Raw genomic sequence first — 27895 nt, forward strand, 5'->3', positions numbered from 1 at the left:
TATATGTATATACATATACATATATATATATAGATACATATAGGTAGACATATAATAGTTGAGTATAGAACTTGAAGTCGGGTTTAACGAATCACGTGTAACCAGTCAAACAGTAGGATAAAGTGCAAACGTTGGATATTTCGGAAGTCCTTGAATTGAAATGCGGTTCCTGCTGAATTGCACTTCTATCGATGATCTACCTTTGCATTCATCAGTTGACTGAACATTTTTTTAACGTTGTTTTTATTACATTGCCCAATCAAATATCGATAGACTAATAAAATGAATAATGTGTTCCGCACACACTTTAAAGGCCAATCCGTTTGTTAATTTTTAAACGATGCGCTTTTAGACCCGGTTAATGCACATTGATTTTGATGAAAAATATATTAATCTCTAGAGAGTAGTCTATTGAACATATTCACTTGCTTTTTAGATCAATTAACTTGATAATAAACCAGAAAAATCTAATCCGTACATCCGTACATTTTTATGTTCGTATTTACGGAAACTCTATAACTCCGGAACTACGCCATCGATTTACTTTATTTTTTTTTTATTACCTTGAGATTACTGTTGCCTATAGCCCGATTAATAATTAATTATCAAAGTCATCAATTTTGGTCATAATTTATTAATTATCAGAAATATGGCTCGAAATTTGGTTTTTTTTTTTTGTTAGAGAGAAATTTGGTTCCGAGTGTTAATATTTGGATGTTTTATGGTAGGAAATAGTTATTGAACTAAAAAATAATTATTTGAAAGTATAATGATGAAAATAATTTGAAATTAATGCACGAGGCGGATTTCAGCTGCTCAAAAGCTGGATCATGTTCGATTAATAGACCAATTATCAAATTATTGTATAAATTAATAATTTATATATGAAATATATATATTTAAAATATAATGAATAAATTATATGAGGGTATAAATTAAAAGCAAACATTTATAGTAAAAAATAATAAAATGAAATCGATAGGGTATATATGTTTTAATCACTTTATTAGAATATACATCACGAGGAGGGTATTAAATACACGGGAATTGACAATGTGAATAGTAGTTATATATGTATATGTATGTATATATGGATTTATGTTATAGTGTAGATATATAGGTTGAGAGTTGAGAGAGTTTAGATTTCAAGCCCATGCTCTCTACTATATAAAGTGGCGCGTTTCAACGCGTTAATTCGGAACAGAGTAGGGAATCACGTTGCACGTAGAAATTGGAAAAGCCGAAGGTAATCGGCTTATACATGCTGGTCAACTATGGTCCACGAGGGAATGAAAAAGAGGATAGACTGGTGGCGGCGGTAGTCGCGGTATAAGGGACGTTTTTCCGAGGGAGAGACGAGGACAGTATAAACTCTCGGGGATAAAATAACGTCCGAAAGGGGAGAGACAGTTAAATATCAAAATTCATCCTCTACTTGTCCTTTGTTTGTTATATTCCCTGTACACCCAGTTTTCATTTTATTTTCATTTTTATTCATTTTTATATACACTCGTATTCATGACAACAATTATTACAACCTTTTTACAAAAATAATTTTATCTCGCTTTTTTTACACACTTTTTCTTTTTTAATTAAAAATTATAAATTTAATATTTACATATATTTACATTAGGGTTTTTAACATTCATAAAAAAATCCAATTAGAATTAAAATTTTAATTTTAAAAAAATAAAGAATCGTTTTTTTTTTTATTACAATTAATTTTTATTAAAAAGAATATTTTATTTCCGTCAAAAATTTTTTAAAATTCAATAAAATTTTTTATTTTCAAAATTAAAAGTTCAATTTTAATTTATTTTAGATTGCGATCGTAATTTTCGTTCAGAAAAATTAAATTTTTTCATAAAAAATGAAATTGTTTAATAAATATGCTAATTTTATTTTCTTATTTAAATTTTAATAAGCGATAAGTGTCAGCTCTGCCGCTCTATTTTTCTTTTTTTGAATATTTTCTTTGTTTCGTTAATGACAATCTATTTAATTTCTGATAGTAAATTTTGAAAATTAATATCCGTTGCAACAAACTTTCTTCGCATAATAATTTTATAAAATATTCATATATTTAGTGGTTTTCTTGCGCAATGAACACCTTGTGTTTGGCATTATTTAAATTTAGGTCACATAACAGATTAGTTTGTTATTCAGAGACCTGACTAGTGTTTGATGGCATATTCTAGAATGACTCATTACCCTGGCAAGTAATTAGTCGTTAATAAGCTTAAATATTTTATTTTTGTTTCGTATCATTTTCCAGTGTTATCATATTAAAAGATTAAAACTATATAATAACTAATTTCATATATAAAATATTAAATTTTTGAAAATTTTCCATAGTCTGCACAGTAAAAAATAATTTCTTGCCAAAAGAAATATTTTGTATTATAAATTGAAGACAAAAATTTTTCTTGGCTCAAGAATTTTTTTTCTTGCTTAAAAAATTTTTTTCTTGTTTGAAAAAATTTTTTTTCACTTCAAGAAAATTTATAATTTCACTTTATAATAAAAAAAATTTCTTGGGTCATGTAATAATTTTTTTAGATCAAGAAAAAATTTTTTGCCCCAAGAAATCCTTTTTTTCTGTGTGATATTTTGAATTTTTATAAAAAAATGAAAACTGATAAATATAGAAATTTTCAAATAAATATTCTATATATTCATTTATATATAAATTAAATTTTGAACCAACAGAAGCTTGAAAAAATTTCAGAGGATTAAAATTTTGAAGTTCGTGGTGTTTTTGATGTTTCAAAGAGATTTCACCGAAATAGAGGAATAAAAATAATCAGTGTTAAAGTAGACTTAATTTAACACCATTGCGGTGTTCAAATGGTGTACAGGAGTAAATTAACTCCAATTAAAGTAAGAGGGTCAATTTGTGTCCTAAAATCTAGAAAATGACTTTTGATACTTGAAAAATAAAACCCCTTTTTTTAACCACCGGAAAAAATTTGAACCTCAGTATCGGTGTTATTTTTCACCGTTTTCGGGGTTGAATTTGACGTCGATAACCTTAACACCGGGATAGCGTGGACTTGCACCGTTTTTTTCCATGTCTATATATATATCGACATAGAAAGTTTATAGTTTAGTGTATAGAGAACAAAACAATATATACTTCAAAAGTGATTTTCACAATCTCTTCAATCGTATACACACACCGTAGTAGTGTGTAATTAACGATCTGTGGCTTCAGGTTGGATTCACCACCAGCAACGTGTGGTGTTCTATTCGATACTGTGCTATACCAACCAGTATATAACTAAAACTGCTACTCCAAGTACGCCAACGGATAGAAGTGTTCAAAGTAATATATATATATATATATATATATATACATATATATAAAACTAGAAGAGTAGAGAAGAGAGTAGCTGCTGCTGCCTATCGGCAATCTATTTTCCTGCAAAACCTCCCAGAGGCCACAGACGTGCCAATGGCGGTCGCGTCGTGCGGCCGAGATAAAAACTTTTTTTTTTAGATTTTTTACCTTCCTTTCTTTCTTTTTCTCTGGTTTAACTCCTTTTATATATTTTTTTCCTTTGGTTCTTTCTTTCGTTCTTATACTCGTCTTTACTGTGGATTCCAAGTGAAGTTGCCGCCACCGTGCCAGGAAAGCTGCCCGATAAGCAGCCTTCGTAAGAGTTTGTTGGTAATCGTGCACACTAACATCCTTATATTTACACACACATATATATATATATATATGTGCAAAAAACTATATATGTGTGTATAGAGTAAGAGTATAAAGCACTACTACTGACATAATACTAACCACCTAACCTTCATCAAAGATCCACAACTCTTTGTTTTATTTCTCCGTTCTTTGTCTTTTTATTCCCTTCAACCATTTTGTCTTTCTTTGTAATCTCAAAAACCTCAAATCGTTTTATTTCTCTCTATTGTATTCAATCATCTAAACAAAAACTTCATATTTTTTACCACTTGCTATTTATAAAAAAATCGTTTTATTTATTTTTTAATTATAAATACAATAAAAACACGGATTCAAATAATTATTCATCACTTGGTCTATATACAAAACTCACCTGAAAGTATATAAAAAAAAACAAAGTCGATCCATCGCTTACTTCACGAGATATCGCGTTTCCGTACATTCGAACATTTAAATGTACGAATGTACGGATTTTATTTTCTGGCTGAAATATTGAGTTAATTGGTATAAAAATTAATGAAATATAGTCTTTAGTACATTTTCTGTGGATCTGTGAAGTAATTTTTCAAATTTTTTCATCAACTACCGACTCAAGTGCATCATAAACTTTTTTTCCATCAGCATTCATAGCGCGTCAGTGGAATTTTTCCTCGTGAAATTTAATAAATATTTAAAATAAATGTCTTATAAATAAAATATATATATATAGATATGAGATATATATATAATTAAATCTCTTGGGACATTTGTCAATGACTACGTTAAGCCATTACTTCTTTTCTCAACATTTTAGTCACATCTTTCTGCGGCTCGTCTAGTTCTGGAGTCTCCTAGACTGTCGGTGCTCTAGACTACTGTAGTCTTTCTGTGCTTATACTCAACTCGTGGTAGTTGTAGACGTAGTAGTCGTCGTCAGGCAATTTTCTTAGGTAATTTATCACGTCGCTTGACTGCGCCACGCCCCGTTTGCCTTCATTCGGGATGATGACTGAGCGGGATAGCTTCCAGGAGATGAGAAGGCCGAGAAAGAGAGGGTGTCTAAAGTAAAAGAATTCGAGGATTGTAATTTATGCATTTTCGGCTACAAAGCAATAGGAAATTTACTCACTTTTTTTATCGTTAAACAAAAAAGTTACTTTTTTACTCTACTGAGTATTTTTTAGTGGCAGTGATTAATATGATAGAGTTCCGTAGATAAATCTTGTGATGAAATGCGCTGATGGAAAATGCCTTTTAATCAACCTACAGAAACATTTCAATTATTTCGACGGGGTAATTGTTATTGTCAGTAGAAATGCCAAGGAAAAGGGGTAGTTTATCGAGCGGAGACACCCCGAAGAGTTGTTGTATGCTTACAGTCGTTCTCTACCAGTACAACGTGAATCCTTTCATTACATTGTGCAACCAGCCAGGTAAACGGGTTTTACTCATTTCAGAAAGTCAAATTCTCCGAATTCTATCACAATCTCTTATCATCACTTTTCAAATTATCTTTTATTTATTTTAATTATCTATTCATTATAAATTAATTCGTCATTTTTTTTTTTTTTAATTTCCGGCTATTAGAAAAAAGTCATGAAAAATTAATGAAAAGCTTGTCTTGAGATTTAATTTTTATTTTTTAAAAATTTTTTTACGTTGATTCATTTCCGTTTTATTGAATGATAAACCTGAAGCTGAGTTTTAATTTCCCATAACTCAATAAAAAAAAATTTACGAAGCTCATAAATAGTTCATTAGAAAGCTTAAACTTCGAGCTTTCAAATGCTTCTAATTGAGTTAAGCTGCAATTTTTTTTTTTAAAGCAAAAAAAAAAATCATAGATTTTTCTGGCCGTAGCTTTACAAAAAAAAAAAAAAAAAAAAATTAAATATATATATTTAAAAGTATAATTTGAAAGCTAGAAAATGGATTTTTTTTATTTTGATGATTTGAGCGGGAACATGGATTCAAACTTTTTAATCTGGATATTGAAATTTTTTTTATTTAAATTGTCAAAAAAATCAAGGGGATTTAATATCCCTTAAAGAAACACGAGAACATCCAACAATAAAACGATTTATATTTTTATTTCCTGACCCGAGGTAAAGTCAGATTTTTAAACCACAACTGAGTTTCGTATTCGTGACAAATGCACCTGAGGCATTATTTACGTTTTTTTTTTATTTGCAAAGGCCGTCTCTCCTTCGCTATCTCCTTGCCCACTGGCATCTCCTTTCATCAATACAAAGAAATCTCAGGATCGGTACAAGGAAACGCGAGCACAAAGAGACACGGAAATTTTGGTTTCCGGTCCGCTGCTCTTTTCACTGCCACTAAAATCCATCCATCCTTCAATCCACATATAAAACTTATAATATAATACATTACACACCATAAATATATATATAGATCCTTAACAAAATGAATTGAAAACCATATACCGGATGTTAAAATTCCCTTTTTATTACATATTCCGGTCTTTTCAAATCAAAAATTATTTTGAGTTTTCTCGGACCATTTGACTCTCTTTTAAATCAATAAAAAAATCAAATTCTATTTTACTGCCTTTTAAAATTTATTTTTTCTATTATTTCAAATAATGTGGGGCAAGTTGATCACTTCCACCGAAATTTTCCGTAAAAAAATCAGAATTGAAGTAATTGAACTAAAATGGATCATAAAAAAAAATTCTGTCAAAATTTTGAAGTGGTCAAGTTGCCCCACATTTGCTGAGACGTATTTTCTCGGGCCATTTGACCCTCTTTTAAATTAATAAAAAATCAAATTCCGTTTTACTTCAAATTTTTAAGCATAAAGTTCTGTCTTTTATTTATTTTTTCATTATTTTAAATAAAATGGGGCAAGTTGACCACTTTGATCAAAATTTTTCGCACAAAAAAAAATTTTTCAAATATGTTTGTACAAATTATTGTTTAAAATTATAAATTCAAGTAATAAAACTAAAATTGATCATAAAAAAAAATTCTGTCAAAATTTTTAAGTGGTCAAGTTACCCCACATTTGCTGAGACCTTGAAAAAAAATTTTTTTGTTTTCCAAACTGACGTCTCATTTAGTTTCAGGTATATTTACCCATTTTTCAAGGCTTAAAAAAAAAAACATTTTACAGCAACGCATTGGCGCTCGTCATCATAAACTTCAACACACTTTGAGATTTATAAATCGATCTTCAAAAAAAATCTTAAGCACTTAGGAAATATTTTTCTGCTATTTCATGTTGTTTCAAGGCCATTTATCATTTAAAAATGAATAAAAAAAAAATAAATAATCTAACATGTCATTTTGAATCGAGGGTGGAAATCCCTCGGCAGTGATGTGTACGACAACGCGCGTATTGAGAGGGTGATTACAGAACATCTAGAACCACACAGACCTACATATATGTGATTATAGTGTTCTGGGGGAGTACCAGGGAGAGTTGTACACTCCCTATGGGAGCCTCACAATGTCCCATCAAACCCCGCACATATTCGCTAATACGTGTAACCCGTCAGGTGATCGTGAGTGTCAAATTTATTGTTTACCTTTACTGCATTTCCATTTAACGCTAGAACAATATACCCAACTATATGCCTATATATTATCAATAGTAGACATATCTATATATTTACACACACATATATATATATAATGATTTGTTGGGGTAAAAGAGACTGATTATCCGTATACACGATAGTACACTTTACACCCTCTTTGTTATTATATTCCGCTATAATAGCCTACTATCGCACGTAATTATATTTTAAATCGATTATTTCACAAAAATTTCATTTACAAACTTGTTAATTTTATTTATCATACTCATATTAATTATAATAATAATAATAATAATAATAATAATAATAACCAAACTAATTAAGTTAATTGCCCGGCTGCGTACAAAGGAAACAAAATTGAGTTTTATTTAAAAAAAAAAAAAAAAAAAAATTAAACCTTAAAATTATCTCGTGGGCTTCAAGGGCCAGTTTTATAATTCGATTGTTATGGTTGTAAAGTTTGTAGACGAGACCAAAGGCACGACACGTAGTTGTAGATTCTAGATGAAAAATAGTTAAAAAAAAAAAAAAATAAAAAAAAATAAAGATGAAAAGGATAATGACTAGGTAAAAAAAAAAAAAAAAAAAAAAAAAAAAAATTCAGAAGGTTAATAGACATGAAGCGTGTCTAAAAAGGTTCTGACTCAAATAAATTGGATTTCGTCTTCAAATTTATTCACCGCATAAAAAATTATTATTATATATATTTTTTTTTTTATATTTATATCTAACCAAATATTTAAATATCAGTATATATATTTATATAATAAAACAAAGTAAATAAGAGAAGGTATTGTTAGATCTTTAAAATTTTCAACCTGTTGTTTTATCGCGACATTTGTACGGCGTTGAATTTTTTGCATCTGCCTTTTTTGTGCAGTTGCCTTCCGGCCTTACCATCGGCCAATTCCCGTCACCTCATTCTTCTTATTCTTAAATATACATCTATATACATGTATATGAATATATATAGAGGTAGTAAGGTAGTAAAGCCACTTGTTCGCTTACATTAGTTTTATTGAAGCGCGTTTCGAGTACGCGATGTCGTGTATCCGGTCGATAATTTTTCAGCGACGTTCGGCACGCGAGGAATAGATTTGAGGGGTTTATTTTTTATTTATATATATGTATATGTATGTATGTATATATGTATATATTTATATGTAGATGAAAATATAAGGGGAGACGTTAAGTATCCCAACGACGCCCAGCGACAGCTGGTGGAGGCAGTTGCGACGGGACGCGCCCTACAGCAGCCCTTGTTACCACCAGGGTCGAAATCAACACAGTGTGAGTTCATATATCCTCACATGTATATATAATATATGTGGGTGTGTAGGTAGTGACGTATTTTATGTGTGTTGCAATAATTCTATAGAGAATTTTTTACTTACACATAATTCTACGGCGCATGCGACTCGACTTCAATTAAATAAATAGCCATTTATAATAATATGTATTCCAAAGGTTTATTTTTCTTTATACTATTTTGCGGTGTTATTTACATTTTATTTATCGAGGGTATAATAATAATAATTTACTGTTTGAATTTATAAATTGAATTTTAAAAGGTTATTTATTGTTGTGCCGTAATCAGTTGGCTGAAAAATAACATCAGTTATGATTTTATCTTTTTTTACGTCTCTTATTTTTTTTTTTGTTTCATTATATTCTATATTTAATGTACGTATACTTTTTTGACGTATAGATAGTAGGGAGAATTTATTGTCATATTTTTTTATATAACTTTTATTGATTTTTATTCAATTCAATAACTTTTATTGAATTTAATCAATTAATTTTTTTTATTTGTCGGACTTTTGTAGAAAATTTTATTTTTTCTTACATCTTACGGCAGTTAATTATACAAAGAATTAATTTGCTGATTTTTGAAATTTTTTTCTGCAAAAAATAACAAATTTTTATTTTCTCCCTCTACACTAAAAAATTAGGAGTAAAGTCGAATTCAAATTTCATTTAAATCCTGGTTCATTTTGCCGCTAAAAGTTTTGGAATTTTCAAAAAAAATTAATTTACGGAGTAAATTATTATACTGGTTAGTCGACATCTTATTTTTGAATTTAAAAAAAAATGATAAATTGTAAATAAAAAAAATATTTAAAAAATTGCACCTGTAGCTTTTTAAATTTCCTACATGTGCATATTTTTTATTTTTTTTTTTTTGCAATTAATTTGCTGAAAAACAAAATTCAAAAATTGTCAACTGTCTGCTAATTTATGATACTTAAGTTAACAGACAAACATTTTTTGATTATTTTTTAACCAATTAAATTTGAAGAAAAAAAAAAACTAAAAATATGCACATGTAGAAAATTAAAAAAACTACAAGTGCAATTTTTTCAAATATTTTTTTTTTTTATAATTTATCTTTTTTTTTTAAATCCAAAAATTGTTAGATTTTTTTTATTCCATCTGACAGCAACAAAATATTTAATAAATTAAAAAAATAAATTTCAAATTAAATGAAAGCGTAAATTTCCATAAAATATTAATCAGAAATTTGAACACAAGTATGCAAAATATTTAATCATCCACAAAGATAACGTCACGCGTTAAAATAATTAAACGTCTACAAATTCTTTAGCCAGTCGTCTAGTTATCCAATTAATCGGTCTGATCGATAATATATTAAACGATGATCGGTATGTATGTTTACATGATCAATTTGAAGGCTGAACATTGAATAGGAGGGATCCTTTATGTTGATGATGCCATGAAAACGACACACCGCATCACCGAGTCAACGCCAGGCATTTCTTGTATATACACTCATGTGTTTATATTATACACATACACCTACACTATAACCTATACATCATCCACACATATATACAAATACCCATACATACATATATATAAATTTTGATGTAGCCAAGGAATCTGACAGTTTGTAAACGATGCGTAACCAGAATCGTGCTCGTGACATAGATTTAATACCGATCGAGATAATAAATATATATATATCTATATATATTTTAAAATGAAAAATAATCAAATCTTGGTTACATATAACATCGTCTTGACAGTTAGTCATCTCTGTTGACAAAGAAAAATAAAATTAAAAGAATCTAAAAAATTTATGAATTATTGCTGACGATAAATAATATCTACGTCAAACCAGTTAATTGATTACTACATATATTTATACATATATATACTTTTTTATATTTATGTTGATATTGTCATTACAATTGTCTTACAAACTAATGACAGTAATAATTATATTTTCGTCGTAAAGTTAAATAATTACGGTCATTTATAGTCTTGTTAGTATATATAAAAGTTAACGAGATTTTTCATTAGGTGATTACAGTATTTTAAAAGTAACAAACTTTGTCTTGTCAGCTAGTAATTTTTAATGTTTTATTAAACTGATAATATGTTGTTTGTAAACATAAACATCAACATAATTATCACGTAATGCATTTAATAATTCCGAATCAGTCGACATATATTACATATATTATGTATATTGATATTTATATAGATTTATTTATTTATATATAATTTATATCGTGAAGTCCATATTAATAAGCGTAACTCTTGTTTTGGCAATCCATTATAACTGACCTGCCTGAAAATATAATATTCAAAAAGCGTAAATAAACGTTGTGACATTATCCATTTGTACCCACATATATACATACATATATGTAAATATATACCAAATGAAGGACGCACAACTATCGCTCATTAATTTCAATAAATATAAATTAGTGTTATTTTTTTTTTATTATTAATTTTATTCCAACGAAAAGCTTCAAAAATACGGTCATTAATTTTTGGTAATAAATTTTATTTTATTTAATTAAAAAAAAAAATTAATCTTTTGAAAAAAAAAAAAATTTTCCGTTTTAATAAAAATTTATTTTTAATAATTAAAAATTTTAATCATTAATTTAAATGATAATTTATATCTTCTTTAATAAAAAAATTTTAAATGTAAAAACAATTTCCCATTTTCTTCATGGAAAAAAAATGATGTTCAAAATTTTAATAGTTTGTAGTTTATTTTGGCTTAAAATTAGTATATTCGATAATAATATCAAACCAGGAGCATTATATATATTACAAAATGGCTAATATTTATATTAAAATTTGATACACATGAATTTGTAATTTCGTATATTAAAATTAATATGAAAAAGAATCGATAAATTGCTATCTACAGTTATTAATATTCAAATAAATATAGAAAAATTTTAAAAATGAGGAACCGAAAAATTAGTCCCACATGAAAATACCATATATGATAAATATATATGGAAAAATATATGATGAATTTGGAACCATATAAGTGGCCAAAAACGATATATATTTTCTTATATATAATATACTAAGTTTAAATATATTTAATTATATACGTAAGTTTATAAGTTAATACATGTATTATATATATTTATAATCATATATGTAAACTTATAAGTTAGCACATATATATATTACATATATTGATAATTATGCAATAAATTTGTAAGCTAGCACACATATATATTGTGAACACAATGTTTGAATTTTATAACAGAGAGAGGAAGACAGAAGAGAATAGATTTTATTTATTCTTACATATATGGGGAGACTTAAATGGTTTTATATATCGAAAAATATATAAAAATTTATAAAGTTGAATACATGGTACATATATCGTAGCATATAATGATGAATTATATGTATTCTTATTTGTTTCCATATATAAATAACATGTATGTTTGAATATATTGAAATTATAAGTTTTCAAATATATAAATAGTCTATTGAAGTTATATGAAAATATATGAAATCATATAAGAGAAATTATATATAAAAATATAATAATCGGCCAAAATCTATGCATAGTTCTATATAAGATTTTATGTATTGTCACATATATATTTATATCTATAACATATATTTTTTAATATATCTTTACCATATATGATATTTTCATGTGGGCTAGTATACGAATTTTTAATTTTATTATTTACCACTTATTCGATATAAATATATAATAAATTAATTTATAATAACAAATAAATAACATTTTAAATTAATTATTAGTCAATGGGATAGAATTTATAAAATAAGAGTTAGAAATTCTCGGTAGAAATTCTCGGTAGAAATTCTCGGTAAATTTATTTATGATGAATAAATGATATTTTAAGCTGATAATTGATCAGTGATATCGAATTTATAAAATAAAAGTTTGTAACTTTTGAAATTTCCGGCGGGAAAAATCAGTATCTAAGATAGCAATTTTTAATTTTACCACTCATTACTTTTTAATAGATTATGCCATAAATTAATAAACTTTCACTAATTAGTCACATATTATACCTAAAAGTATCAATATTTACTTACTTTTCAAAATAATTGATAGCAGTTTTTAGGAATCTACAAAAATTAGTAACCTACTTTGCATTAAGCACACAATAGTACTAATTACTGATAACAGATTCCACTTTTTACTATTATTTATTAATTTTCATTCTTTTTTTTCCGCTTCTACTACAGCAAAAATAAATTTAAAATTTCCCTAAAAAAAATCTCATAAAATTTTTCCACTAGACCTAAACAATCAAAAGTTAAATAATAATAAAAATGTTGAACTGTAAACAAAAGTATTTTAAAATTAGCTTCAAAAAAAAAAAGTATATTAAAAAATCGTGAGTTATAACTTTATTATTAAAATTTCCACGCCCATGTATATTTATTGAAATGAGCTATTGAGCAAACGACAGAGTGATAAATCTTAGAGACACATCGGACATATGTCTTGTCTCATCTGATGTATGATAAACACAGAAAACAATCAACAGATAATTAGCAGTTATCAAGTAACTTTTATCCCGCATAAAAAAAATGATAATAACCGATGAATATTTTGTGTAAACTACTACATATTTATGAGTAGTCTCCCACTCAGAATCAGTTACTGTGTACGGAGTAGAGTTGCTCGAGTGCAGACTCTAGACCGTAGACTGGGTAGGGCGCAGGGTGTAGGATCCATGGCTAGGTTGGGTCGATTGTTTGGTGGTACTCCCTACACTATTCCAGCTAATTTCTAATTCCGTCTGATCAATGATGCAGCTGGGTAGAGTGTGAGTACCATACCGTCGACGAGAATGCTCTTGCCGTGCCATCAGCAAGAGTATGGACAAGAGCATGGGTATGGATATGGGGATGGAATCTTGCGTACAACAGAAAGCTTAGATATAGATATAGATACCAGGGTGTTGAACATCAGCGTCAGGGTCAGAGTTTCACAGAGGGTATGATGCTAACGGTTTAACAGAGAACTTGATGTAACAGAGGTTGTTATACTATGGAATATAATAATAATATATAGAGCCTGTGCAGAGTAAAGGCCATCGAAGAGAGACGGGAGTATATTTACACTTGGGATTGAGAATGAAGGATAAAGCGGCATTAAGACCGCGTGGCATCCAGTTGAGGGAAAGGGAGAGGGGAAAACCGGACGGAGCTTGTAATGCCTTCCTGGCTTTCGTCAAAGCCGATAACGTTCACCTTCTTCAGTGGCCGTACTTAAAAATCTTTCCTACCATCTTCCCTTCTATTTCATTCCGTTCCTCTATCATCATCTTATTCTCTACCTCAGCCTCTACCTCAGCCTTCCTCTGCTGAATGCAGCCGTAGCCCTTTTGAAAAGTCTATACCAGGCTTCTAGCGAGACGACAAGGATATCTCTTGCACGCTCCGAGGGATCTTAAATCTCTCTGCTTCCTCAGATTTACTCTTTTCTTAGCTAGTCCTCTATTTTATTTTTATTTATATTTTTCACCTTCAAGGATTGTGGGCTACTTTTTACACTTGGTTTCATTCAATATACATTCAGATAATATATTTTAATAATTTTAATATTAATGCCATGATATGAATTTTTTTCGGGTGGAACAGAAGGGAGAACATGAATTTCAAATTTACAGTCTAGCCGTATTTCAATAAATTTATTTTTACAAATCGACAGACAGTTCAAAAGACATTGCAGACTATCTGCTAGTAATAGAGCATTACATATATGTATATATTGCAAGTTAAAGCTTCAGCATACACAACCTGACGCCAAAATATCCCATTGAATTCAAACGTCTGCAGGCAGCTCGCGTGGCAAAGCCGCTTTTGCCGACATACCTTATAAATGCCTTTTGAATAACGTAATTATATGTTTAACCTGGCAGGTGACTGCTTAAAATCTCTCATCTCACCACAAATTAACATACATTTTATACGATACCTTTCAAAAAATATTATCTTGATTATCGATGTTTTAATATTTTATTTTTTATCTCAAAAAATTATTATACAGGAATAAAAAAAAATAAATTCCGGTGAATTTATCCCAGTATCCGTGATCTTTGACGTGTTTTAAAACTACCTACCCTTTTCAAGATCTTTAGATTGCATGTAGAAAAAAGATTAGTCAATTTTTTTCGATAAAAAATTCATGTAATTTTGCCTGTAAGTTTTTTTTTTTTTTTACGAGTTTAGTTTTAGTTTTTTTTAATAGTCGTGCATTTTATGAATATGTAATGGGGGAAGATAAAAAAATTGATGTATATATATTGAAAGTAAAATGTGAATAGAGTTATTTTTGTTTATTTAATATTTAAAACGAGCGATGAAGAGGGAAAGGTAAATTATGCGTGTGTACAAAACAGAGTACAGAGAAGGTAGAGTTGGAGGAAAGTAATAATTATCCGTTGCATGTATACATACACACCAATAAATCATCTCTTGCGATAACGCAGAAGACCAATTATTTCCAAGCTCGCGTCCCTAATTGCGTGCAACCCAAGTCCCTGTAATTTATTGGCTATGGAATCTCAGCGACTCTTATCTACTCACATCTACTAGTAAATACTTGTGTGGGTTAGTTTCTATTAAACTCTGTATTTATTCACGTTTTTTTTTTTTTTTTTTTTTTTTTTTTTTTTTTTTTTTTTTATGCTTATTGGAAAACATTTCCGATTATTGATTAAAGTTTACATAAAATAACCATTTATATTAAAGCATCTACTGAAAGTTTAAGACTGACTTTTTATCCACAATAAATATTATTTCAATTAAAATTTATTTGCTTCGTTATTTTGAATTTATATAGAAAAAAAAATTTACTAAAGTCTATCTAAGACTGAAATAAATTCTGTAAAAAAATTAGGTAGCTGATGACGTACATACAAAATTGCCTCTTACTTTTAACCCTTGACAGTCATATGACATCCGAAGACCTGGAGAATTTTAAACTCCAAATATCTCAGTAAATAATAAGTTTTTGAAAAAAGTGTAGGTTACATTTTTTGTAGAGAATTTAAAGCTCTACAAAAAAGGTTTCTTATAATTTTTCTGATAGTTCAATATTTACAGAGATATTTACGAAAAATCAATCACACTTTTTAAACTTTGAAATTTTTCGAAAAATTTTCTACTTTATTTATAAAAAAAAATATTTTTACACTGTAAAAAATTTGTGGAACGATCGAGGGAATGAATATGGATTTAAATAAAATCCATAATCACTCCGGATTTTTTTCAGTGTAAAAAAAAATATCTAAAGGCTTAAATCCTCGATTTTCTTAAGAAAGTAATTCCTCGGAAATTACATCGTCAAACCCGCTTAGTACTTAGTACCAAAAGTTTAATCTGAACAAGAGTAAAAGTAAGGGTGAGGGCGAGGGTAAGGGTAAGGGCACAAATGTATAAGTAAAAGTTTTTAAAAATTGTAGCAATGGCAATAGATAAAAGGTCGAAATAAAATAAAGGTTAACGTTAAAAAGTAAATAAAAAGTCAATTGGATGTTTTTAGATGGCTCTTGAATACCTCGTTATCCCCAATATGTCTGACTTGTGCCCGCATCCTTTTGAGAAACTAATTGTCGTGTTTCACGTTGAGCGAGTGTTGACCTACGAAGGACCAACGAGCAACGATGAACAGCGAACAGTGAATAGTGAACCAGTGAACGGTAGTGTGTTGCCTTACACACGGGTTTGCTTGCTCGTTGTGGCAAGCAAATAGATAGGGGTAGATTTTACTATATATATGCACCCACTAGTATCATTATATATATGTAGAGTACAGTACAGTTGTGAGTACTGGGTACCGTGATCACACATTTTAGTATAGACAAGGGAATACTGCGCAAAAGCAACCACTCGTGCTTTTATATATATCTATATATCTATATATCTATATATGTGTATATAGTAATACACGTAACGGTGCTTTGTCAGTATTTACAAGAGTGTCTGCGGCAGAGGCATCGACGCCCGGCAGTTGCTCGATGAGGAGGTCGCGGATGCTGATGAGAGAACCTAACAAGAGTGTACTTGTGAAAACGCTTTAAACTAAATTTTATATCCTGAAAAAACTTCATTTATATTTTTTTATATCAACTACTAATAAACGTTATCAATTTTTTATTTACATATTAATATGCTGTAACTACCAAAGGTGTGTTCATTTTTTAAAATTTTTTTTATCGCTTATTGAAAATTTTTTTATTTTCCGAATCATTTTTGTATTTTATAAGTAAACGATAAATTTTAATTAATATATTTTTATATGACACTCAAGTTAGCAGACTTTTGATAATTTTTTTATTTTTTTTTTTTAAATGATAAATTACAAAAAAAAAAATATTTGAAAAAAATGCACTTGTAGTTTTTTTAATTTTCTACATGTGCATTTTTTTTTTTTTTTATCTGTCAATTTCAGGATCATATTTTAATTACTAATTTATACGTAAGATTATACGATAAATTGAAAAAAAAAAAAAAAAAAAAAAATTGAAATGATATTTGAATTTAAGAAGAATTCAGTGAGAAACCGCAAGAGCGCGTTGGAAACAGTGTTGCCAAAAAATGTACGCTCGGGTGACTTAACTATTAAATTTATAATTAAAATGGCAACGGTGGTTCAAAATGGCGGCAAAGACACTTGAACTGATTTAATTTAATTGGAAAACTTTATATTTCTTTGAGTTGACTAAAAATAACGATATTTTTTTTTATTATCAAAGTAATGAGTTGAATATTTTATTTAAAGAGAAATTAATTTTTTATAGTCACGATTAAATTTACTCGACAAGCTGGAGTGAATATAATTTTTTAAAATATAATAAATTATTTTTTTTTGCAGATTCATGGAGTATGTCGAACAGAAGATGACAGCAAAAGCAACAAAACCATGCGGGTGAGTAGTAAATTACAGCAATTATTGAATTTAAAACTGAAAGCCCGAAAAAGAGGCGTAAAAAAGTAAATGAATTGTAAAAACGTGAAAAAGGCGGGTAAAGTAAATTAAAAATTTTTCGGATGAGTTTAAAGTTGCACTGTCGCTTCTGAATTTGATTGGGGGCTCGCGCGATGAAGGGCATCGCGAGCCAAGTTAAAGAGAGCAGCTGGTCAATTTTGTTCCTCCTTTTCTTCTTCTTCTCTTCTATTTTCTCTCTCGCTCTCTTTTTTTAAACATTTCAACTTCCATCTCCGTTTAACTTACGAGCTCGCTAGCAACAGCTGACATTCCACGTTTAAATTCCTACTTTGTCGGCCATCTGTCACCCAAACTTGGGCGCGCTCCGATGCTTTCTTGCCAAACTACCAGACCGTGAAAAATGAATTTTTAAAATTATACTTTACTAAGATAAATTGTATAATCATATAAATATTACAACATTAACAATACAGTTAATAAAAAAAAAATTATCAAGTACACTTAACTCGAATGTACTGAAATAATTAATGGTCAACATTAGTTCACATTTGAAATCTCGTAAAAATAAAAAAAAAATTTCTTTATATACTACTCTTAAGTCGTTTAAAAACTTTCTTACAAAGTTTATGAAAAATTTTCTTACATTTTTATGATTCATTAATTTTTTTTTATTCTCTTATAATTTTTTTCATTTAAAAAAAAATTTATTGTTACAAAATTCGCCATAAAAAAAAGAGGGAGGGGGTAAAATGGTCAATTTAAACTTTTCATTAAAAAATTTTCAAATTTAAAATTACCTCATTTTTTTTTTTTTTTTTTTTTTTTTACAAAAAAAAATCAGCATATGGGTCATTGTATTAAAAAAAAATATTACGACCCATTTTACCTCACATTCAAATTTTATCGAGTCGTTAAAAAAAATAAAATTCATTGTTATAAAAAAGGGGGGTAAAATAGTCCGCTTAAAATTTCCTTTAAAAAATTTTAAAATTCAAAATTCCCTCCAATTTTTTTCCAAAAAAAATCCTCATATGGGTCATTGTACTAAAAAAAAAAATTACGAGCCATTTTACCTCACATTCAAATTTAATCCCACCGTAAATAAAAATAAAATTCATTATTATAAAAAAGGGGGGTAAAGTAGTCCGCTTAAAATTTCCTTTAAAAAATTTTCAAATTCAAAATTCCCTCCAATTTTTTTTTCCTAAAAAAAATACTACGAGCCATTTTACCTCACAGTCAAATTTTATCGAGCCATAAAAAAAAATAAAATTCATTATTATAAAAAAAGGGGGTAAAGTAGTCCGCTTAAAATTTCCTTTAAAAAATTTTCAAATTCAAAATTCCCTCCAATTTTTTTTTCCTAAAAAAGATCGTCATATGGGTCACTACTAAAAAAAATACTACGAGCCATTTTACCTCGCATTCAAATTTAATCCCGCCGTAAATAAAAATAAAATTTTTTATTATTCTTAATCATAAAAATTGCCATTTAAAAAAAGGAGTAAAAAAAATATGAACTCACAAGTCTTTTGATGATACAATAAATTTTTTTTTTACAACCGATTTGCAGTAACGCATGAACACCCGCTGATAGCAAGCCTTTGTTATTCCAGTCGTTTTAATTTTTAATAAGGTACACGTATACGCCGCGTCACGTTTTGACATCGCGTCCGACATTCAAGTCCACTATTATATACACATATATTTTATACCGGTACACTAGATATAGATATAGATATAAATATAGATATAGATATAGATACAGTATATAAAGTCATACATATATACATACACAAATATATACGTTATGTACGTTAGTCATACTCATAACAAACAACAAATAAAACGAGTACTCGAGTACACAACTAAAGTAAAAGACTTGACTTTAAAGTCTCAAAGGTTCTCTGGTAACAAAAGCCATGTATGAAGTCATAACAAATTTATAAACGATCTTTGAGAGAGTAATTTATCCTTATTATTATCATTATGAGTTAGTTATTTATTTAAAGATTTTTTTTTACCCAGTTAAACGATGACTGCAGATGTAATAGAGTTTAATGACCTATTTAAAAAATAAAAAATAAATATGGGAAGCAGCTTTCTTCGAATCTCTAAATTATGATCATTAAAAGTGAAAGACGAGGAAACGTTGAAAAGGATATAGAAAAAAAATAGTTTAAAAAAAAAAAAAGTATAAGTGAGATGATGAACAAAATTAAAAATGACATGGTGTGACTATCGGGCGACAGGAAACGCGACTCGTTATCAATACACGTCAACGTGACACGTTTTTGCTTATACTTAAAACTTTCCAAGTAACTGTTGAGCCACGTTGTCGTCTATAGTGTCATGATCGCTTATAAATAATGTTAGTTTATGTGGGAAAAAAAAAATAATAATGATAATGATAATAAATATTAAGTTTTGTTTAACGTGGATAAATTACTGTGATGACAAGATCGATTCCAAACGAGGCATAAGTATATATCACGGTGATTTATAAACATTTTTTTTTTTACAAATTATTGCTTTGAGAATATTTTATTTCTAATCGGATAATTTTTTTTACTACAACTTTTAATTACGGTTTTTTAAAAATCTAATTTGAAAGTATGATTTTTTAATTTATTCTGAATAAAATTAATATTTTATGGTTTTATATTCATAAAAAAAAAATTTATTTTTTAAAAATTAATTCAATTTATCATTAATACTAATATATGAAAATTTTTTTAACTCAATTGTCAAACATCCAAAAACTCGAGAATTTCTTCTCAAATAAATTTTTCGTTACATAAATTTAAAATAAAAATCACTGAAAGCACCTGAACTAAATCTTTCAAGCTTCCAAATTAATTATTTTTCATCTCTCTTCGACAATTCAATCAAAAGTTACCGCCTTTTAAATTTTCATACCCACTCCTCAGCTCCAGGTTTCGTCAAAGTTTTCTCTAGGATTCTCAGGGAAAAAAATCCCACATCTCTGTAATTTAAAAATCCACAAAATCACTTTTTGAATCTGTTAAAATTTTTTTTGTAAATTTACATATTAGCGTGTAAACAAAATAAATATATAAAATATTTTCCATGTTTCATTGAGGACTCGTGAGTATATCTTATCAACAAACATTTGAATCAAACATTTTATTCAATAGTATATCAATATATTTGAATATAAAATGTAAATTATTTACGTAGCACTTTATGATGCTGACAGTGATGTCATCGATGACTCTTATCGTTTGTCAATAGAGTTTAGTCTATATATACATATATACATACATACATATATACACATATATATATTATAGTACAAACTTTTGAATTTACCTCGGGTTCCGTTATTCAACGTCGACGAAGTGTACTGAACCTCATCGTCGTCCTAGTACTCATATACTCCACCTACACACACATATGTATATATATATATATATAAATATATAACATATGATTTTTCACACGTCAGTGGTTTCGGCACGTACTCAAAGCATCTCTTTGTTGTGTGGCATTGAATATATATAAAAAAAAAATATATATACATATATGTATATATATATATATATATATATATATATGAAAAACCAAAAGTGAAGTAATCGAGTAAATTGCAGAAGTATCTCTGTGTAAATTAAAAATAAAAAAAATACTGCTAATAAAATGTAAAAAAAATGTATATTGATGTATATATATATATATATAGATATAGATAAAATAAGTGAGGTGAATGATCAACAGGTGTGGGCATGTAATGAAGCCCTCGCCCGTTGAGTTTAATAACTGTATCGTGCTGAAGATCAATTATTGTACAAGATCATAACGATATTTTTTGGGTCAACTTATTATCATTATTATTTTTATTGTTATTATTGTGAACAGCGTTATCACTATATTATTCATATATTTATTGTTATTTTATTCATTCAAAGTATATATTTTTATTTTTATTTGGTAAAAACGCAAACGAGTAAATTTATCTTATATTTTGCCTGCAGTCTTATATTTTTATTCATACCGTGCGATATCAGTGACCTATTTTTTCTTCATGATAACATGTGGGTATCAGAGCGTAACTTTTTTGTCATATTGACGTAAAATGATCCTTCAATTTATCCAAGTATTTTTAATTTTTTTAAATTTCACTTTTATTTATATTTAAATCGCTTGTGCTAAAAACTTTTATCAAATTTTTCAGTCTTTTTTTCGAAATTAATTGCAAAATCCAGTTCTCGATATTTTTTTTTTTTTTTAAACAAAATTTAAAAATTTTAATTATTTCTTTAAAAATTCAAAAAAATTATATGATCCTCAAGTTAGCAGACAATTAGTAATTTTTGGATTTATTTTTTTAACAAATAAATTAAAAAAAAAAAAGAAAGTAAAAAAATGCGTATTTAAAAAATTTTAAAAACTACAGGTGCAATTTTTTCAAATATTTTTTTTATAATTTATCGATAAAAAAAAATCCAAAAATTATCAGCTAACTTCAGTATCATAAAATAATTAATTTTTATTTTTGTATAATTGTTGATATAAATTTTGAATTTTCCAAAACTCAAAATCTGAAAAATTTTAAATTTTGTCAGTAAATAAATTTGCGGGATTTTTAAAAATTAAGTTGACAAAATTTTTAATAAAAAAAAATGAAATTAATTTAAAAAAAAAGGACAAGATAAATAAAATTAGCATAGATATTATCTCGCGTGTAATTACAAATAATTAACAATAATAATAACAAACAGGATCATGTTAATTCAAAGCGATCAAGAGTTTGAAGCGCGGGAGTTAGAAAGAGAAGGAGATTATAAAGTTGCGTGGATGCGAGTCGAATGTAAATCTAGGATCTCTGGCACGATTTAACCTCGCGGATTATCGGGTTGTGTAAAGCCATATACACATACTCACCTTGTGTGCACATAAATACATACACACTTATATATATCTATGACAGAGGTCGGGGAGACCAATACACGGTATTAGCGAGGGTGTCGTAAAGTTGCTTGCTGTTTAAACGCTTTCTCTCTTCACCTCAGCATTTCACACAAACACCGCACACTGCCAACATCTACACCTACAATTTACAGTTTAGTACACAAGTTTTCATGATAGAAATATATATTGCCAATAACCGTGGCAACTACTTTCAGCTCGCTTTTAGTCTAAAACTTATTATAAAAGAAAATCACCCGGCCATTTTTTTTTTTTTAAATTACTTGGGCGACTTAATTAAATCCCCGTTAGTTTATTTACTTTTTTTTTTTAATTTTAAAAAACTTTAACAATTAACGCATTAAAAAGTCATTCCAACATTTAAAAGTGATCCATTGTTTCAATTGAATTTAAAATTTTTGAGTTATTTTCCACAATTCAAAAGTGGGTCGAGCGTTCATTGATTACTACTCAACTTTTTTTTTCTTTTTTTTTTTTTTTTTTTTTATTCCTAAAATATAATAATGAGAGATGTAATGAAACGTAAATGCGGGAGGGAGTAGAGGGTTTGTATTAAGTATTAAGGAAAATTACGCGCGATAAAGTTCAAGCAAAAGGTCTAAATTTAAGTTACTTCGGGAAAGTATAACCAGGAAAAAATTCCCGTCCCTTCCAAACCATTTCACATTTATACGCTTCTGTGATTTTCTCTTCTTCACTTCTTATTGCTTTGGTTATTATTATCATCATCATTATCATCATCACTATTATTATTATTATTATTATTATTATTATTATTATTATTATTATCATTATTGTTGTTGTCGCTTGAGTACCGGATAGTCTTAAACTCAGTAAAGCACCAAGACAATTGTTGAGTTTCTGGAGCGTCCAGCGACGTCTACTCGCGTTTCTACAGCTCGTATTGTTAAATTTCCTACCGCACGTCCGGACACTTCGTCTTGTCCTTTGTTTTATTATTCTTTACTTCTCTAGTTTGTTGCAACTGGTACATCTAGAGCTTCTGGTACCGCCACTTCTACTTCTACTTCTACTTCTGCTTCTACTTCTGCCTCCATGCAGCTGAAACTGCCACTGGCAGCATCGCCACCAAACCTTTTTCTCTTTTCTTCTCTTCTATTCTCTTTACTCGTATGTTTAATACATATATACATATACATTTATATATATATATATATATATACCGTAATAAAGTGCATATGATTGTTATGTGTGCTCACAACTGTGTAGAGAACGAATCCCGCGGCGGCAAGAAACTAAAAACCCGACGATGTTGCTCTGCACAAATGTCTAGTTGCCGAGGGGTCTTTCCGGATAATGTCTTGCTGAATTTTATACCGAACTCTTTTGTGAATGCGTTCGTAGTTGTGTTTATACTGTATACAGATAACAAAAAAAAAAAAAAAACAATATATATAGGGGAAAGTAGTGGGTGTGGTAGTTTTGTAACCCACGGGAAAAGCACGAGGAAAATAAAAAATAACAAAAAAAAATAAGATGAATTTCTTACTTTTATGTAACATCTCTCTGGAGAGGAGTTAGTTGTATGTCTGTCTATTTGTCTACGTAGACAATGCTTGCTGGTTGGCTGACTGGCTATATATGAGCTCGTCGTTGATTTAAGTAAAGTTGTTGTAAAAATATTTATTACCATAAACCATCTTGTTTCTGTTATAGATGCCTGTGTTTTATTATGACATTTTACTTTTTTAAATTAATTTCTTTAACATTATACATTTTTTATTAAAAAATACCCAACTTGTTTCTTTACTAATTTTATTACGATTTTTATAATTATTTACTACAGGCAAAGTCATTTTTTACTAAAAATTACCCATAAAATTTCAAATTGTATTTTTATTGTTGTTCGTAGAAATTGCTCTTCATTTACATGCTCAGTGGGTAAAAGTGCGCACCCCTGCTTCACGACTATATTTTACAGTGTATGGAAAATTTTACTACGTCCTTACAGTTTTACTTTATGGGTAATTTTTACTAAAAATTTATCAGCATCAGATCAAGGCTGCATTCAAAATTAATCAGATTTCAAAAAAAAATTTGGCAATCGATTTCGTGCACAAAAAATAAGGTTCTGCGTAAAAAATTTTGCATCAATTAAAAAAAAAAAAATTTATCTAGTTCTGTAGAAATTTTTGATTCTTCATTAAAATATTTTTCGCGCCAAAAAATTTTTTTTTCTCTAGTTCTGGAATTATGTAGTTTTTTTTATATACGGATTTTATTTTCTGAAATAAATATCCAAGGAAATTTTATATTTATTGCAATAAACTCGAGGAAATCTTAAGATAAATAATTGAGTAATCTTTTTTTTTTTTTTTTTTTTTTTTTTTTTTTTTTTTTTTTTTTTTTTTTTTTTTTTCTATTAAAAGTTACACGAACACGTGACATATTACACGGCTTGTCACTTTATTGATTAAATGTCAAAGATATGAAAAATAATTTATTAATAGTTACATTATAGATGAATCTGGATAATTAAAAAAAAAAAAAAAAAAAAAAAAAATGGGGTCAATTGCTTTGATATTCAGAATTTTATAATTTCCGTAAATTCGCTCATAAAAATGGAGGGTTTTGATTTTCTGAGGTTAACTGAATCTGCCTTGTATATTTTGTTGTTGTAATAAACTGTAGGAAGGTCTTAAAATGAATAATTCAATATAAAATTAATTTGAATATTATGTTTGAGGTCAAAGGTATGAAAATATTTATATGGCAATTTATAAAGTAAATATATAATATATGTAGGATTAATATTAATGATAGATATCAACCAAGTTGGAGTACGTTCTTGAACTCTTGACCATAAAGATCATTGAGATGAGTCATCTTGTATGACAAGCACTAGTGCAAGCTGGGTTATAATTTTATTTGCATCAGTTGTAGTATCATATTACGTCTTAACTCTCTAGGATAAACTCTTGCGTTTAATTCGTCCAGATCCCGAATCCTCTTTATATAAAACCACCTTGGAAGTAGAAAAGCTAGAAAATATATAACAGAAAAAGTTAAAAAAGTGTTGAGCAGACGTAGTAAGAAAACGGGAGGTTAGTGGATACTGGATATAAAGAAGACCGAAAGAGATAGAAGGAGCTAAGGAGAAGATGAGGAAAAAGAAGAAGAGTCTGACTTCTGACTCTACGTGCTGAGAGTCAGCAATTGGAAACCGTACCGAGAGTGAGCAAGAGCTTTACTACGTCTGTCAATTTTATCGACGTTTTTACCCACTTCCATTTACTCTGTGTATCTCTCCGTCACTTTTCCTGTATTATATCTTATCCTTTCTTTTTTTCGCGGATACCGCTCACCGTACAACTCAACTAAACCCTCCTATACGCTTTTTATTATTTCTTATTCTTTACGATCTCTCATCATACCCGTTTTCTCTTTTTCTCTCTGTTCATCCCCCTCTATTGTGTTTTCACCACCTGTTCTTACATTGCGTTTCCTATATTTCCACCTTAGATTATTGTTATTATTGTTGTATATATATTTTGCACTCTACAATCTCATGTATTCGTTTTTATTCCATACGGTCACTGCTGCACAGCTTGTGAACTAGTTACGTTGTAAACCAATACAAACAAATCACGTTTGTAAGGGTAACAATTTTTTAAATTATATGCTTCGCTAAGTACACGCTCTTATGTTAACCTCTTTCTCCCGTATATTTCTTTATCTTTGTTATTATTTTTTTTCATACTTTATTCCTGCAAGCGATTTATTGATTTTTTAAAAATAGTTTTCATGCTTTAAAGTCAGATTGCTTGGCAACTATCGAATTTACGTTAAAAATTAACTAGAAAACTTTTGTAGACAATTTAATTTGCTGCAAAATTATATAAAGCCATTTTTCGATACCTTCAATATTTTAGTCACAAATTTTGAATTTAAGATAAAAATAATTTTATAGTTCAATTTTTTAAAATTTTCAAATTCTTTGAATTCAAATTCTGCGTAAACTATTCAAAATACGGTAAAAATATCTCAGTACTTTTTTGTAGAAAATAAAATTTCCTACAAAAAAGCTGTCTTTGACTTTTTTCATAAACTCACTTGTTCTCGAGTTATTTCATTTCTTGCAACCGAAAATTAAAATTTTACCACCTCAAAAAAGTGCATTGTTGCCAATAAAAAAAATTAACAAATCACTATTCACATACGTCAGTTTCACGCATTGCTTTCTTTCTTTTTTTTTTCTGTTTTTTTTTTTTTTTTTTTTTTTTTTAAACGTCAAGCGTAAATTATTTTATTTTTTTTCATTTTATTTTCAAAATTGGATTCGACGAAACTAACGAACGTTCGTCCGCATAATTGATTGGTACCCGCAGGGGACGAGTGGTACAGAGAGAGTATTTGTTGTTATATATTTCGGAAAGAGACAGATATCGGTTGGGGTGAATGGAGGGGTCAGAGGGGTAGGGGTCACCGGGTAAGCGCGAGGCGCGAGACAAGTTGGAAAAATAACCAGACGAGAGAGAAGTAGTGAAAGTGTGTGTTGTTTCACAGAAAACAGTGTTAGGTATTGGGGGTATTTTTATCAGTGTGTGTATTGCCCGGTCGATGAAACTCCCAAATTACATTGCGGCTTTCCCAAACACGCAAAAGCATGAAATTCGCTTGGCACGTGCATCGCCAGTGATGGTGTGTACACTTTTGTTTACTATAACTATACACAGCTACGTGTACATTAATTGCATGGGTGTGTATGCACACACATATATAAAGTATGTAGTTGAGTACGAAGTAGATGAACCGCGGATAGACCAAGTGGGAGCCGTGAGGTTCGTTCAACTTTTGTTTATTCCCCATAGTGTCAATAGACCCCGCATAATGAGATTCTATGGTACCACTACTATTCTCTGTATCTCTTTAACGTGGACTAGTTCTATTCTGCTCTATTCTGTTCAACTCTACTACTCAGTATGTTATGTTCAATGTAGTTCTATTCGAAATCGTGCATCGTGCACTTTTGGCTCAAGCGCATTCGCCTACAATTAATTTATCTATAGAGACAACGGCACCTCTACTTCTACTTCTACCTCTATCTCTACCTCTACCTCTATTTCCACCTGCTTCCACCTACTCTACTCTACCCTTCAATACTGAACAGCACCAGACCAAACAAACCAACAACGCCCGACTAGTTGTTTGAATTTCTCTTGCTGCGCGTCCTCGCGAAATTAATTACCCTCATTCAATCTTTCACGTGAGATACATCCAATTGTTCGGCAACGTTTTTTCAATCATTGTTTCATTTTATTTTACTAACTGTCAATCTTTATCGTCCAGATACAATTTTTTTTTTTACCGCAACTGAAATTATTTTTTTTCATTCCATGCTTCAATTGTTCGTCGTCGCTAATTTTTTTTGCATCACAATATTTTATTTATTTATTTACTACTGCCTTTTTTCTGTCAACCGATTGCCAGGTTTTAGTTTTTTACTGAAATATTTTTTTTTTTT

The 27895-nt window shown here is 28.8% G+C and overlaps 1 protein-coding gene across 3 annotated transcripts in view; it reads left to right on the top strand.

Moving 5' to 3' along the window:
* The window catches only part of LOC103579601 (leucine-rich repeat-containing protein 4B), a 136135-nt gene that overhangs the window by 77117 nt on the left and 31123 nt on the right, over positions 1–27895 (top strand). For 2 of the 3 annotated variants that reach the window (XM_053742914.1, XM_008561038.3), the window contains one exon: positions 17386–17439. In XM_053742914.1, the coding sequence (XP_053598889.1) occupies positions 17434–17439 (6 nt within the window). In that variant the 5' untranslated portion in view covers positions 17386–17433. Of the gene's footprint in view, positions 1–16547; positions 16699–17385; positions 17440–27895 lie in introns of those variants that run through there. The other variant, XM_053742915.1, reaches the window with a different exon arrangement.

This window comes from Microplitis demolitor, chromosome 2 (assembly GCF_026212275.2).
Source record: "Microplitis demolitor isolate Queensland-Clemson2020A chromosome 2, iyMicDemo2.1a, whole genome shotgun sequence".
NCBI classification, from domain to species: Eukaryota; Metazoa; Arthropoda; class Insecta; order Hymenoptera; family Braconidae; genus Microplitis; species Microplitis demolitor.